General features: G+C 39.0%; 1 protein-coding gene across 1 annotated transcript; it reads right to left on the reverse strand.

Annotated features, from left to right (window-relative positions):
• Positions 1-2,390: 2,390 nt before the first annotated feature.
• On the reverse strand, positions 2,391-16,301 carry LOC117533731 (E3 ubiquitin/ISG15 ligase TRIM25-like). Its single transcript, XM_034197636.1, is given in 8 exon segments — positions 2,391-3,964; positions 3,966-4,038; positions 4,617-4,643; positions 14,025-14,167; positions 14,325-14,557; positions 14,869-14,964; positions 15,099-15,565; positions 16,205-16,301. Coding segments are annotated over 8 exon segments (1,431 nt in total). The 3' UTR covers positions 2,391-3,669.
• Positions 16,302-17,093: the final 792 nt, after the last annotated feature.

Genomic DNA, 17,093 nt, shown 5'->3' on the forward strand with positions numbered 1-17,093 from the left:
ATACCACCCCTTTCACGTGAACACCTAACTAGATAGGAAACGGCTGGTTTGAGCGATCCACTTGATAACCCGCGTCGTAGTACAGTTTAGCGAGAGCGCGTATGTTTTGGATTAGGCCAACCGGCTAACTCAAACATATCCAGGTTAGGTTGAACTAGATTCGTAGTATAGGCCCCAGTTACTGTTTGTTATTTACTAAGTCCAGTTACTGTTTGTTATTTACTCAGCCATGTAACACAAATTAAAATGCAGTGTTTAATGTAACTGTATGAGTTCCGATATAAAATACAGTTGTACACCTCTCTTTGTGTGTCTTTATTATGACGTAACGACTAGTCGACTAGTCGACTGCTATTTTGAAAAACGTGTCGACTAGTAAATATTGGTAGTTATGAAACCCCTAGTCTGAATACTCTGGGTCGTACGTCTTGAGAATTTAAGAGGTTAGTTTGACAATTGCCGTCTGTGTGTTGCGCGTTGACACCTGGAAGACAGCTGATAGTAAAGGGGAGAGCATTATATAGAGGGATTAGCAGATGCGATGATTAGGCTTGTGATTGGAGGGAAGTGATAGGTTAGCTAAGGAGTGGCGCTCCCTGTCATCTAGTGAAGGGAGCGAGTATTGCCATGACATGCGATACGGAGTGATAGGTCTTCCTGTCTGAACTTGCGCTGAGCTTCATTTCTTTTTTTAATGTTGTTTCGAGGTTTCCTGCTCTGTAGAAATAATTATTGCTCAATATTCTTGTTTTAAAGAAAAGTGGGCTTAACATAGAGATGTCCCGATCCCCGGATCGGATCGGCCCCCAATACTGGGTTTTAAGGTGGATCGGGATCGGTAGATCCAATTAAATGTCATGGCCGATCCATAGTTAATATTTCCCATGATTCCATTGTTACGTTGTTACGTTGTTTGTCGTTGTTGTTCTATTGCATCAGCCGCCATTATCGAGTTGGAAAAGTGGAACGGACACATATCGTTAGCTAGTTAAAATGTCTGCAGTTTGGCATCATTTTAAAATAACTACAAGTGAGTCGCCGACTGCGACATGCAAAGTCTGTGGTGTGGAAGTCTCACGAGGTGGTGCTAACAGGGTCTCCTACAACACCACAAACCTAATAAAACATCTTAAAAAGCACCACCCCGACGAACACGCCACCTACTGTAAAGCGACAGCGTCTGCGACTGATGGACTCCATCAACAAACACTGCGGGACAGCTTGAAACGAAAGGCTTTACTTCCTCGAGACTCCGAGAGATTTCGCAAGATTACTGAGCTGATTGTGGAGTGCATAGCAGGGGACGACCAGCCAATTTCACTTGTGGAAAACTCCGGTTTTTGTCGTCTAATAAATTATTTGGGTGCCTGTCTATTTCTTAATGTATACGAAATTAAATGCTGTTTGCCAACACAAAAAGTGATATCGGAAATCGGTATCGGAAAACCGGTATCGGGAAATATCGGGATCGGATCGGAACCTATATGAAAATATTGGAATCGGATCGGAAGCTAAAAAATTAGATCGGGACATCCCTAGCTTAACATTTCAACAGGGAATACATTTCAATGACTCTGTTTAAACAAAATGTTGACATCTTCGGAAATATACTTATTAGCTTTTTGGTGGATAGTTAGGTAAGGAGATCCATACCATTGTCACACATGTCTGTTAATTATGTCTTTGACCATCAGCCAGTTAGCCTAGCTTAGCACAATGACTGTAAACCCTGGGAAACAGCTAGCATGAGGGTGGGGGCATTAGCAACACATGATATGTTAAATATTAAACTGAAGAGATGATAATAGGTAGATTTCGTTACATTTTGTTTATTTATAGGCACACCTATCAGAGCTGGGAAGGAACAATACAATTACTAACAAAGTACGTATATACTAATAAAGGACTGGCTTATCTAAAGCTAGTTGAGTAGCACTTGAAATGTGTTGGCTCTATGAAACCTGATGTACTTAAATGATTCTGTTTTCTTCTAGTTTGTATCTTCTTGGTCGAACGCACTTATTGTAAGTCGCTTTGGATAAAAGTGTCAGATAAATGCAATGTAATGTAAAAGGAGGGCTGTCCTGTTGGACTGTCATTTCCTGAACACTCATAATCTCAGGTACACCTGATAAAGCAGGTTTACTCATCAAAATGTAGCCGCAACGGAAAAAAAGGGCAACGAAAAAACAAGAGAATCTTAGTAATAATGCAACTACACACTATTCTCCTGAAGGAAGTAAAACATGTTTATAGAATGATGTAATAATGAAAGAAAACTACTTTTGTCATGCATTGTGCTGTTGTGAAATCAGTTATGATATTGATTACACATTCATCCAAGCTCTATTGGTGCACATTTTTCATGTGAATTAACTATTAGACAAACAACTTCTTTTTTTATTTATTTATTCTATTAATTCATCCAAAAAAGAAAAAAGTATAATTCATACACACAAAGATAAACAAAATTAGTAGAAGCGGGAGGGCTGAAGCATAGAGCTTATGGGAAGTAGCCCTCCTGTGAATCATCCTAATATAACATTGGCATTGTTGCGTCAAAAACGTATAGAAATTAAAGAGTACAAAGAAAGAAAGAAAAACAAGGGGAAACATAAATAAATGCATATATATATGAAAACTAGATATAAGGTCATTTTCTGCACATGTCAATAGCAGTTTCAAACAACTTCTAAGTTTAACTATGTATTAAAAGAGAGCAAAATATATATTTCACTTGACCAATACTCCATTAAGTCAAATAAATCACAGGCAGCAGAGCTGTAATCTGTAACTCTATTTCCGGAAAGAAGCATTGAACCTTGTGTGGTCATACATTTGTATTATTCAGGCCTCTGCCCGTACATTTATGTATAATTTATTATATAAAACTTTCTTCTATGACTTTTCTCTTCGTTTCGTAACCAACCCATCAGAACCTGGGATTGGTGATTGTGTCTATTTATTCCATAGTCATAGCAACATCTCATGAGCACAATAAGCATATAATGTAATAATAAGAATCCATCTTTTAATGTTATATAAAAATAGACTCCACAGTGTCCTACTCTAAACAATAAACAGTCTTTGTTATAATGACTGATGGAAACACAGATTAAAGTAGCTTGAAGTTAAAAATAGTTTTTTTTGGATGCTATTCTGCTCCTGCTAATGTTAGCTAGTGTGTCTGCTAGCTTAAGATACACATGTCTGATAACAGAAATTCTCCATTTAGTTAAAAAGTATGGTTAGAAACGAACAAGTTATAATAAGTGTAACTTCAAAAATGTACCTGAAAACTAAAAGAGAGTCCATTTATGACAGCTAGCAGGAGACGACCACAATGCTGACTCATACCGAAAGGGGATAGCCTACAACCCATTTGAAGTGACCGAAGTGAACAAACTGTTACTGATTATTCAAGGCTTAGGAAATTATTAAAATATCATTAAGGATAATGTAGGTACACACAGTAATCATTTTAAAAGTTTAAATTCAAACTATTTAACACGTAAAACTAATCGTAGACAATCTCAGATGCCCAGGCCAAAACCCTAAAATGTAAACCCTTTGGTAGTCTCATGAAATATCATGTACACCTGTACTGATATTTACAGTGAGTGGTGCATTTGAACTTTTAGTGCACCGGTAACTATTCGCTTCATATAACTACAACTGCTTCTTCACAGGAGAGATAATCAGAGGATGGGAGTTTTTCTCATTTTGTTTAGGATGTGGACTGAAATATGGAGGAATCAGATCGCTGAACATGCACTCGGTAAACGTGTAGATGTGAGATTTAGCCATCACATCGTAGAAGGACACGAGACGTTCCTCGTAATCCACAAACACTCCGACCTTTTCAGGTTTCTCTTTCAAGGGGAGGCTGACTGGTGGTACTGTCAGGGCTGCGTACTTTTTGTCTTCGTAATGCACGACTACCCAGTAACCTTTGTTTTTGATAATTCCCTCCATCTCTTCCATCGGGGGAAAGCACAAGGTACTGGTGGGCTGTGGTTGGGTCCAGCTCTACATCCACTGTGGTTGAGGAGCTACATAGAAATAGGGTCATTATGCACTTCATATGGATGACACAATCTACATGCTGATGCTTTTAACTTTAACTTGTTAAATTAAAGTATAACTACTTCATAAATAAAGCAAATATTAAGATGTCTTGAGAGGTTTGAAAAGAATAAAGCTTTAAAATGTATAACTTCAAAAATATTGCTCTACAAGTAGGACCAAATGGGTTTTTTTAAGGTCACAGCTTGTTCATACAAGTCCTCCCAAGAAAAAACACAGGTTCAGAAAATGCCTCTAGTGACTAAGTGGAGAGATATGTGATCAAAAAGTCCAACTTTAAGACTGCAAAGAGTTTGTTTGTGTGTGGAAAATGTTTTACCAAAAATGGAGGGGTATGCTCGGTGGGTCAGACATGAAATGCTCTCAACAAACAAATGCTGATGAAACTGAATCCAACCAACAGATCTGCTTAATATCTATAGGATATTATCACTCCTCTCGTGAGTGCCTGGAGCTGTTTTCTTTCAAACCTCGACCAGGTTTCAATGTTTAATTTCTGGCATTTTCTCTTAATATTCTGGGTCACACACCTGCATATCTGGGAATCCTCTTGGGTTCTGTGGAAAGAGAAATAGTGTTAGATTTAAAAACATTACGTGATATGCAATAGGCAATGAATAGGTTTTTGCTTTAAATGTAACGCCTGTAGAATAAGAAAAACATCTTCATTCAGATTGGTTCCCTATGAGGCCTGTTTTATTATTTTACGAAACACAAAGAAAGCAATGGTGCTTGAGTTTTCACGTTTTAACGTCAAGAACATACCAACAGAAGAGAGTTTTTCAAGTTCCTGGTGAATTTGTTCCATCATGCTCGATGTTGTAGCTCTCAGTGACCCAAAGGAGAATGAAGTGTCAACAGTGACATTTTTCCAATCTCGAGATTCATCCAGGCCTGTTTTAGGAAGACCCTGTGGGATAAATGTCACATTCTCAGTATAAACCTTTTAGTGTCCCCTGGATCTGGATATTGTCCTCGCATACTGACATCTAGCATTATAGAGGCCAAATGACTTGTTTAAAGGAATGCTCCACTCATTAGATAATTAATCAAAATTTCAGTATTTAGTGAAACATTATGTTTAAACCATACCCTGAAGAAATCAGCGATATTCCCTGGTAAATAATGATTTTATAGCTCTTTTTTTATCAAAACCTGTATATTCCGTCAGGCCGCTGCCATTTTGCCCATTTTCAGTAGTCACGTGATGGTCGTGACGTCATCCATGCGTTCACTTTGTAAACACCATATACAGTCTATGGTAAACACACGAAAACATGGCGAAGTTTTGAGCAATATGAAGAGATTGGAAGGGGGAATTCTGCCATACAGGTTCGAGCCTACTTAGTACTACTTAGTAGATACAATGATTTTGATTACTAGATATGTATGCATGTAGTACCACCCTTGCTAGCGATTCCCTCTCTAGTTTAGCATACTCAGCCTCGTTGTCCCTGGCCCTAGAACCACGATTTTATGGGGCCGGAAAAACTGGGGGGAAATACCCACTAGCCGGTACTACGCTATATGGAAAGGCCACCAAAAACTGGCCTGGCCTGGACGATAAAGGACGTTTAAACCGGGCTACCCGCTGCAATGGAAACGCGCCATAACATACCTTATTCTTACTCCGAGCACTACTTCTGGTCCTCCGTCGCTTCACACTTGCAGAGGGCGATTTCTCAACTGGCCGAACTGGTGTCCTGGTTGGTGATGACACCAGAAAGACCGATGGTAATGCATCTCCATTAAGTAATGGTTGTTCAATAAATCCCATGTTATGTTTTATCATACTCTCAGAGTAGTCGTCCGGAAACTTGAAATGTTCGCTGCATACATGCGCCTGTGGATCTTTCGGTTCGGGCCGGCCACATTTCGCTAGCCACTGCCTCCGAACGTACTTCCTACGCTTACCTTTTGGCAACAGATAGAACCGAGCATTCCGTGGATTGTTCCTATCAGAATTGTGGCAATGTTTCGCGATACAATGAGGCATATTTGAAGAGAGTAACTACAGTAAATAACATGAACATCAACGTGTCCTCGAAACCAAACGCATGGTTTACGTCACGTCCGGTAAAATGGCGCCGCCCACAGTGTTGATGTTATTTCGGTAATTAATCAGTTTAAAATCACTGATAATGTTATCGGATAAAAAAAAAAAAAGAGAGACTGGCAGAGACTGGTCTGTTTTATCGGATGATAACCAATTTTAAATGAGTGTCATGAGCATACCATTCCTTTAATGATAGAAAAATGCCAAAGGTTTGGATGTCTTACCTGCCAGTCGCCATTTTCTTCCCACTCATCAATGGTCTGAAAGATTTTGTCAATTTCCTTCTGCAGCTTCTTGACCAGATCTTTTCCTTCTCTACTCACTCTCTGTCTCCTAAAATAACATACAGTAACAATAGGCAGTTTTATTTATTGATGACCTTAACATTGGTGCAGTTAATGTCATAAATCACTGCGATATTTACTGAGCCACCCACCTCTCCTCCAGAGGTTGAAGGGCCTCCTGCCGAGAGTCCTCCACCACTTTCATCACTTCTGAGAAAACGCTGTTGATCTCCAGACATTCGGCATCCAAGCCGCCCTGAAAAGAGTAACGGATGATGAGGATGTTGAAAAAAACCTTAATCAAGGGAGAAAATGTAAATAATCTGCTTCGGCTCACCATGCAGGCTTTTACAGATGATGTGACTTCAGAAATCTTCTGTTCTCTTGTCTGCATTTTCTGCTGTAAATCAGCCCTTATCATGTCCTGCCTCATCTTGAGTAAAGACACAAAGTACTTTTATTAGATTGCCAATACAGTAAAGGCCAATAAAAGCTGAGGGGAGCATAACTTCCATTTAAACCCATCCGAAGCTCATGGGACAATACCTTAACACAACAAATATGCACCTGCTGGTGGCACTAGAATATGGGAACTGGGAAACACCCATGGCCCAAGGATATAACATCTAGTGACCAGAAATGTCTTCAATAGCAATTTGGCCAATGTATCTTGAAGATGTTGAAAAACTGGACGAGTAATCCTTGATATCATGGTACGAAAAGTGAGGACTATGCTAAATTCTTTAAACAGGTATTCTTTGAAATGGCCAGTAGGGGGTGACAACAAAGGTTGGAAGCCTATGAGTTTGAAACAATTGAGCTACTGAGCAGCTTTCATATGAATACACGGCTCCAACACTGACTACTTTCACTTCTTATACAGATATGGATAGCATTACGTCAAAAGTCAAAGTTCTACCAAAGGCTGTAGGATGCTTCCTGTGGGCACCGTGGATATCAGTACCACATTTCATGGAGCTTCATTTGAGAGTTGTTGAAATATTTAAGACCAGACCATAGTGGTGAACCAACAGACCTAACAATAGGCAAACATTTCATACTGCTAGTTTTATCTAATTAAACATTGTATAATTTAAAGTGAAGTGCCTCTTGTGATTTTTGAGCCTCCATCTCCTTCTCCATCTCCTTTAATTGGAAGGCAGTGGGCCTTGAGCTGTGGTTGTTGGAAGTTGTTGGAAGTTCCCAGTACTGCTCCACCTAAAGGAGGAAGGCACTTAGTGCAAGCTAGACCCAAAGATAGTATACATTTCAGGCTGCAATGGATCTATTAAAGAAGGTACATTTAAAAGCGATGCATCGTTACAACAAGGAATTCTCTAAACTCCATCAATCAGGTAGGATTTACTCTCCAGCGGGACATTCAAATAACATGAGACCTGTTGTAGCTGCTGTGCACCGGTGGAGAAATCGAGCGCTCTACGAACGTTGTTGGTGTTTTGATGAGTTTTGCTGTGGTAGGGGGGAGTCAAAGTGTTGTCTATTTTGATTGAAGGTCCACTGTCAGCATTTGTATACTTGTAACCTGTAAATCTAAATTGTTCACTCTCAGGGGTTTCCATTCCCCTCGGTGTGCATCCCATCATCCCCTGGTGAGTCCTCAGACCCTGGTAGGTGGTGACGTTGGACCATCCGCAGTAGCACATCTGCATGCTCTTGTCTGATGTGTTGGTTATCTTTAGAGGTCACACACATAAACAAAGCACTTACTCCACATTTATCGAAGCAACAATTGCTTCTCAACATCTTCTGGAACGATGTAAAGCTAAGGCAACATGATAATTATTCTCACGGTCCACAATACAGTCATTCTTAATTGTGGTTTGAACCAAGACATCATGTTTGTCATTATTTTAACTAAAAGACTAAGTTTATTTGTTTTTATGTATAGGAACTCATAATCTATACATTTGTTAGAATGTACCTCCTTCTGGACTAGAGTAATCCAGCTATTGGATCCAATGTTGGAAGATGTAATGTAATTTGGAAATCTGATTTGTTCCCTCTCAGGGATACTCATTCCCCTCTGTGTGCATCCCATCATCCCCTGGTGAGTCCTCAGACCATGGTAGGTGGTGACTTTGGACCATCCGCAGTCGCACATCTGCATGCTCTTGTCTGATGTGTTGGTTATCTTTAGAGGTCACACACATAAACAAAGCACTTACTCCACATTTATCGAAGCAACAATTGCTTCTCAACATCTTCTGGAACGATGTAAAGCTAAGGCAACATGATAATTATTCTCACGGTCCACAATACAGTCATTCTTAATTGTGGTTTGAATCAAGACATCATGTTTGTCATTATTTTAACTAAAAGACTAAGTTTATTTGTTTTTATGTATAAGAACTAGGGGTGTAACGGTTCACAGAAGTCACGGTTCGGTTCGTACCTCGGTTTGGAGGTCACGGTTCGGTACGGTTCGGTACAACAAGAAAAAGCAAAAAAAAGTCCCAAATGCATAATTCCAGGTTTGTTGTTATTTATGTTTGAACAGTAGTGCAAGTTTCAGTTTAAAAATAAAGAACTGACATTTTGAATAATTAACTGTATTAAACAGTTACAAACAAACCATACACAGTACACTCAGATGGCCATATTATCTATAATAGCTGATGTCAAACAAAAAGGTTTCATCAAGCTGTAAAGCTAAAAAGAATGTCTTGAAAATATGACATCATAAATAATAAGAAAGTGTTTCAAGAGCGCAAAGTCGTTGAAAAACATACGCCAAAAGCTTCCGTTATTTATTTTGGTCTCACGGCTTTCATGTCTATTGGCTTCTTAAAAACAGCGGGGATCAGCTGCTGAACTGCTGTTGTCTTTTGCCGGGCTCCGGTGATTGGCAAATCTGGGTGATGCCTTCTGATATGATTTAGCATGCTTGGCGTGTGTTGACATTAGCGTACCGCACCGCTGTCTAACAACGGTGACACACCGTCCTCGTCCGATCCACCACTCGCACTCCATCGTTATTGTAGTCCACAGGGAACCCGAAATGTTCCCACACAGCTGATTTAAAAGAAGCAGGTGGGTTCTAGCTCCTGTGTGTTATCTGACATCGCCATACTAACTGTTCTTCTTGTATTTTGTTCGTTTTGTTGTTGTGTTTCTTCTTGTTCTTCATTTGTTGTTTAAGGGCGGCTGGCAAACAGCTTTTAGGCGCAATACCGCCCCCTGGATTATATATAGTGTAGTGGATACTGCCCTGAATGACAGATTTTGTTCCCACTCTAAAAAAAAAAGGCGTATTCGTCGTGTGACTGCGTGTGCCGAACCGTGACGGTACGGGACGAATACGGATACCGTTACACCCCTAATAGGAACTCATAATCTATACATTTGTTAGAATGTACCTCCTTCCGGACTGGAGTAATCCAGCTATTGGATCCAATGTCGGAAGATGTAATGTAATTTGGTAATCTGATTTGTTCCCTCTCAGGGATACTCATTCCCCTCTGTGTGCATCCCATCTTCCCCTGGTGAATCCTCAGACCATGGTAGGTGGTGACGTTGGACCATCCGCAGTGGCAAACCTGCATGCTGGACATCTGTAGAGGTCACACACAGACATTAGGAAAGGACGTGCTCCACATAGAAGCAACACATGCCACCCAAGATGTTCAGAGTTCACAGGAGGTCTCTGCTTTGTATCTATTAAAACTTAATTGCATTTGAGGCAAATCACCGTTTTCCTTAGATTGAATGTAAATAAAGATTTCTTAAAACTTAATTGTTATGGGGACATTTGAAGAAGAAATTAAAACCCAATTTTAAGATCTTAATTGTCACCAGATGAGTCCCCAAAAGTCATTATTGATGTGGTTAAAGATGACTGAGATTAGACAGTGATTAGTCGCCCTCTAGAGGTACTCTACAGTACTTCGTGTTACATTGACAAATACTTAGCTAAAAGTAATCTAAAATAGCGTAGATACAGCATGTCAGGGATAATTATCTATTAGTATGTAGAAAAAGCATTATTTTAAAACAGTATACAACTTAAAATAGGGTTAGATCAATCAGTGAATAAGTAAATAAATAAAAAATTATATAATGAGAACAAAATATTTTATTAGTCATCATTTCTCATGTATGTATTCAATCATTATTTCTTATATACATTGTAACAATTTTGTATCTTAAAAAATGCTACTATGTGTGTAAGATAGGTTTGAACAAACTGGGAAATTAAAAACATTAATCATAGGAAACTTTATTTACATATTTTTGCAGTCTATTAAACGATTATATTTTCCACACACTCCCCACTGTGTTTATTGTAGCGTGGGCAGGGTTGGGTTGTAACGGAATACATGTAGATCTCTGTGTGCACGGCGCTGGAGAGAGCAATGTATTATATATGAATTTAAATGAATCTGTATTCCTTGTAAAAAACACAAATAAAAACATGTTCTTGCTGTTCAAATTCTTAGCAGTTTGTTTGTGTATGTATTTGTGTATAGATGTTGCAACAGAGCTTTGGCAATACTGTATGCAGGGGTTAAATTGGCACACGTTCACTAAGCCGAAAAAACCCGATATCCGGTCTCAGAGCTCTGCTATTTTAAAGTAAAGTCAACACATATTGAGCCTAAATATAGTCTATATTAATAAGAACGAGAAAAGTTTTAACATATATATCGTTTATGACAAACATATGAGAAATGTGCGAGGGTGATGATGACGTCAGAGCATCGTCCTCTGTGCCAGGGCTTAGACAATTTAACCCCTGTAACTATGGTCATGCTACTCAAGCGATTGAATTGAGAGAGAGAGAGATATAGAGAGAGAGAAATGCAGCGTGTCTGTGAGCGAGCAGCCCCCTGCACACAGACGAGAGAGCAGGGCCGGTTCTAACCAATTTGCTGCCCTAGACAGGCAAGAGTTTAGCTGGAGACCAACCCCCCCTGCCAGTAGAAAAGATAAAAGTATCCAAGGAATACACAACAGAATATATAATTAATAAATGAAAAATCTCTACAAAAGACAAATACACTACAAAAAACGTATTGACATAGATAATATACATAAACAAGGCTTCAAATGTATTCAGTATTGTATAAACATGTTTTAATTGGGGTGTGGACGTCGCATCTTCTAGGGGGGTCCAGGGGTATGCCCCCCCGGAAAGAAATGTTTGAACATTTTAAAGTAAAATGCTTCAATCTGGTGCACTTTGAGCACACAATTACTATTGATTAGATCCAGGGGGTACAACTCTAAACACCCATATGAAAAAGATCTGTTTACATTTTAATAACCAAATAAGTATGTGAACATAACCAACAACCTAACATAGCCAATAACAAATAAATGTAACTTATTTTATTTGTATTGTTCATCTTATTTTACCTATAGTTAATGTTTATTTATGCATATTCTTTTATCTCTCCAGTTTTAAACGATATTTTTGGTTTACTGTCGTATACATTGAAATGATTTCAAACCTGTTTATTCCAATAATTATAAAGGTGTGCATTGGAAATATTTGTTTTCATAAATTGCATTTATCTCTCTCGCTCGCTCGCTCCCACGCCCACTTTGGCTGTGAGCTGCGGACGCCTGATAAGCCAGCAGTGTTGGCTTATCAGGCGATGGGCGCTGTAAGTGATGAAAGTGGGGGGTGTTGGCCGCGGACGCCTGATAAGCCACAGTGTTGGCTGTAAGTGATGAAAGTGGGGGCCAACACACCCCACTTTCATCACTTACAGCGCCCATCGTCTAGGGCAAATGAAAAGTGTAACCGGGGTGAAAAGGGTGTTAGATTTACTTAATTGTGAATATTGTTACATCAAGGCCGAAAATTAGGATGAGCGGGCAGAGCGGCGACAGTCACAAAGGGTTTTTCCCTCCCAGAGCTGCAAGCGCAGCGCTGCCCCAGATATGGTGCCCTAGGCAAAAAGATCAGTGGTGGAAGTAACGAATAATTTACTTAAGTACTGTAGGCTACTTAAGTAAGATTTTGAGGTTGCACTCAAGTTTTTAAATTGTACTTCTATTCCCCTACAATTTAGAGGTAAATGGTGTACTTTAACTTCACTAAACATTTGTAATACCTTTAGCTTCTTTACAGATTTGGATTAATGATCTGAAATATAATATACACTTAAATCAGACTTTAGTTACACCTGGAGTAAATTCACAACCCTGCAGTATACAAAGTCATTCAAACTAGCTGCACCTTTACCAGCTTTCATAACACTTAAATGCATCAATAATTATAATCAAAACATATCATATATATTATTTTGAAATGAAATCTGCATTATGAGTACTTTTACTTCAGATTGGCTGTCAAGCTGCATCTTACCTTGTCTCTCTCTCCTCGCGATCCTCTGAGTGATCTGTCTCTCGGTCTCTCCTCCTATTTGTTCATTCTGAACTGTTTCAGTTTCGTTTCTGACAACAACAAATATGCATTCCCTAAAATCCCCCCACCTGCACACGATATCATGTTGAACAACACCTTAAAAAAAGAAGAAGAAACTCATCTCTTTTTCATTTCCTGTGCATCTAATAAAATAAGTGGCCTTTTGGCGTAGCAAAGAGCTAACACACAATTAATACATATGATTGTGTATTTGTATATTTTCAAATTCTAGCACACTCGAGCTGGTTTCTCCAAAATGACCTACCCCACCTTTAAAGTACAACAAATAAAAGGCTAATTTGAAAAATGATTCATGAGAGTTCCTGTTTCACAAAAATAGTGCCTTTTTTGTGAAACAGGAAATCTCACACAAAAAGAAAAGAGAAACTTGATTTGTTATCAATAGTTTATTTTTTATTTATGTAATAATTCAAAAATATGTTATTACAGTATATGTTGTAAATATTGAGGGTACATTGTATGAAGACACAAACTTGATATTTCCTGCCCAGTAAAACAATCCCCTCTCCACCCAATCAAAGAAAGTAAATACAAAAAAATATATCATTGTTTGTAATTAAGTTGAATAAATCTTATACTATCATTTATACCAATTTGTTCATAAAACAGTGTTAAACCTTTGAATGCATTTAGCCTGTATAATGGCTGTATATGAAAATGTGGTATTCAGCTACAGCTTTGTTGAAGGTTGAATATAATAAAGAAAAACATGAATATAATACATAAAGACACTCAGTATTTTGTGGTCTTTTCAATGACACCACCAACTACTACGCTACCCTAATGCTAATGGAAATGTAGCTGAATAGCATCCCCTAATATTGCATTATTATTCCCAAAGGCTTGTTTTCAGTACACCGTGTTGCCGACTCATCATTTATAGTTCCACCTACAATTCACAAAACATTTTATAAATTCTAATTCTACAGATTCCTCACAACTCCGCTATTGATTAATTATTGCAAATTCATCACGCTTCGATGGGGAAGGATTTACCAAACTCCCAGAAAAAGACAACATTTGAACTGCTAGTCTTGCACTTTCTTCACTTCATTGACATCCTTCTCGCAATGTTTCACAGCAGAAATGATCAAAGGACCAGAGTTTTTCTCCTCGTGAGGACTGAATCAATTTTGTCAACATTTTAGATCTTAACATTCATTATCATGATTTTAACTTTTACCAATGGAGGTCAGCTTGTCCAGTTGCTGTTGAAATTGTTCCAACATGGCTGTTGTGGTCTTTCTTATGGTGCCAAAAGACACTGATGTGTTAAGCTCTACCTTCATTGAGTCTTTGAAGTCCAACTCTTGAAGTGATGGGTACCTCTGAGACAAAGAAAGAGGAATAGTCTTGGGATTTACCAACAGACATACAGAGAATAAGATCAAATCATACAAGCCACAGTAGCTGGACTGGTTGTTGCTCGACATGTAAACAAATGACCCCACTGTATTACTCAAACAAGGTCCATTCCTCTCACCTGAAGGAAAAGGTGTGATCTTCAAGCGCAGATATATCGTCCAGCTGAGAGACCGTTTTCTCAAGTTCTCTAATATCTTTTTCCAAATTCTCTTTGATGTATTTTGCATCTTTCTCCACAACCTCCCTTCTGTCCTTTAGTGGCTTAAGAGCCGCAGCTTGGGCTTCCTCCACATTGGCAATCAAAGCGCTGAACACACCCTCAATATCCCACCACTCTTTGTCCATTTGGTCCTGAAATGATTCAGGGTTAGGGTTAGAATTTATTTGGATTGCTTCAACGCTGGTCACAGTTTAACTAAATCTGGAGAGAGCAATTCTGGCACAGGTTGGGTGTTTTAGAGCTGAACCAATAGCCTAGATGGGTAAACTGTAGATAAAGGTAAATATTTATAGCAACTGGCCCAAGTACCATCATTTTAATTTGCAAGGGAAACTTTAAATACCACACTATGTTTCCGCTTAAATGTCATACTCTTTGAGAACTTGCTCAGCCAGTTTTGAAGACTGGTAGGAAGCTAACATTTGTCTCTCTTGCAGCTTACCTTGCAGCTATTTAGAGATGTATTAATCTCATCCACCAGTGCTTTCCCCTTCTTAATCTTCTCTTGCAAGTCTGCCTTTGTGTTTTCAAGCTTGACCTGTAAACACAGAAAAGCAAGTCAATACCTCAGCAAACCCTGCCTTTGTGTACCTTCTTAAAGTGTGTTTGCATATTGATTTGCACAACATGGATGCAAGCTAAAACATAGCACTGTCAAGACTTTGAATTCACCTTCTTCTTGTCCCATTCGTGTTCAGTAGACACAACCTCCTCCTGATCTTCTTCCAAACAGCGTACACAAATGCATTTCTCCCTCTTTCTGCTGTACAGCTCCAAGGGCCGTCCATGCTTCAGACAGGCCCTCTCATCCAGGTTCTCGACAGGATGCACCAACTTGTGGCCCTTCAACCTTTCAGTTGAAGAATGATTCTCAAGGTGGGTCAAACAATACGATGCAAGGCAGGACTTTGTAGCCTTGAGCTTTCGTTCTGTGCAAATGTCACAGGCCACTTCGCCGGGCGCCCCGGTGTACTTCTCAACGTCTTCCTCCGGGATATTTTTCACCTGTTCGACAATGCTTCTCAGGACGATGTTCGACTCTGGGGTTTTCATCAGATGCTTCTTGCATAGTGGGCACGCTTGAACACTGAGGCTAAAGTAACGTTGCAAACATTCCTTACAAAAAGAGTGGCCACACGCTAGGGCTGAACGATTAATCGATTTTAAATCGAAATCGCGATTTGAAATGATGCGATTATCAAATCGCAAAGCCTGCGATTCTTTTTTACTTATTTCTTTTTTTTTTTACAATTTTTTTTTCTTTTCTTGTGTGTCAGTCATCCACACCAATCAGAAGTGCTGTGCTCCACATGTGCCAGCCATTGCTAATCAATCAAAAGTGGCCCATGATAGAAGGTGATAGACAGATTGATCCAATCACCTGCCAAGTGCTTTTGAAAGTGCCTGCCCTTTCCAAATGGCTTCCAATGGAGCTTTCCTAGATGGTTTGGTGAAACAAAGCATCTGAGTCAGGTTAGTAATGCTCCATCACATGTTCTACATCTATTACAGGGTGAGTCTTAAACTGAAGCTTGACTTTAAAGCAACCCAACGGAAGTTTCATGTAAGTTTAGTTCTTTCACTCGTAGCTCGGGCCGCGGGGGCGCTAGAGACGGGAGCACGTTGATACGACCTTCCTAGCCGGAGTTATGGCCGCATTTTACAATAAACTTCCGTTGGGTCGCTTAAAAATAAATATCGCAATTCGAATCGCAATCGCAATATTTATCAGAAAAATCGCAATTAGATTTTTTCCCAAAATCGTGCAGCCCTACCACACACTGTAGTGACGGGATCCTTAAATAGATCTAGGCAGATGGAGCATTGCAATTGCTTCTCCAGTGAGGGGGTGGGTGATGCTGCAGCGGAGGCCATATCTGCTTAAAGACAACATCAAGAAGTTGTTATAAGTATAATAAATCCCACTTCATTATTTTGTTGTGGAATTTTAGTTTAGCTTCGTCCTCATACCTTGAATACTTAATAACTTAAGGCAAAGAGACGTGTGTACATTGTGTCCAACATTGGGTATTGTTGCCAGATGACAGGATAATCATGAATGCAAAAACATAGCATACATGGAGATAAGTGAAAGAGTAACTTCATAGTATTTGCATCTCATTTCCCAGCCACATCAGGCCTATATAGCTTGCAGCAACCACACCCTTACAGGTTAGTGCTAGAATGAATGTAAAAGGAACATCTGCTATTTGCTCTATGTTTAACATGTTTGTTCTTGATTTATAAGTCTTTTAAATAAAAGCTCAGAATTAACTCAAAGAGATTTAACACACATATGATTCTCAATACGATCATTACTCTACCATTTTTTAATCTTTACTTCTAGTATTGGTATGTATAGTTTCCTACTGATCCGTTGAGATTTTGAAATATTATAGTTGGATGGTTCTGAAAAGATTGACATTATTTATTCATTTATTTTCCAGTTGCTGAGATTTTTGGGATTTCATTACTCCTTTTCCACCCAGGACTGTGTGTTATTATTGAGCAAAAGATCTACAAAACATTTTTAGAACAGCCACTAAAGCTTTTGATTAATTCCAATAATTCCACTGCAGTTTAATCCTGTTGCATGCTGTTGTATATTTGTTATAACTAATTATTGCAAGCATCATTCCTTTTCTGAACAGCAAGAACACACTCTAA

Source organism: Gymnodraco acuticeps, unplaced genomic scaffold, assembly GCF_902827175.1.
Source record: "Gymnodraco acuticeps unplaced genomic scaffold, fGymAcu1.1, whole genome shotgun sequence".
Lineage (NCBI taxonomy): Eukaryota > Metazoa > Chordata > Actinopteri > Perciformes > Bathydraconidae > Gymnodraco > Gymnodraco acuticeps.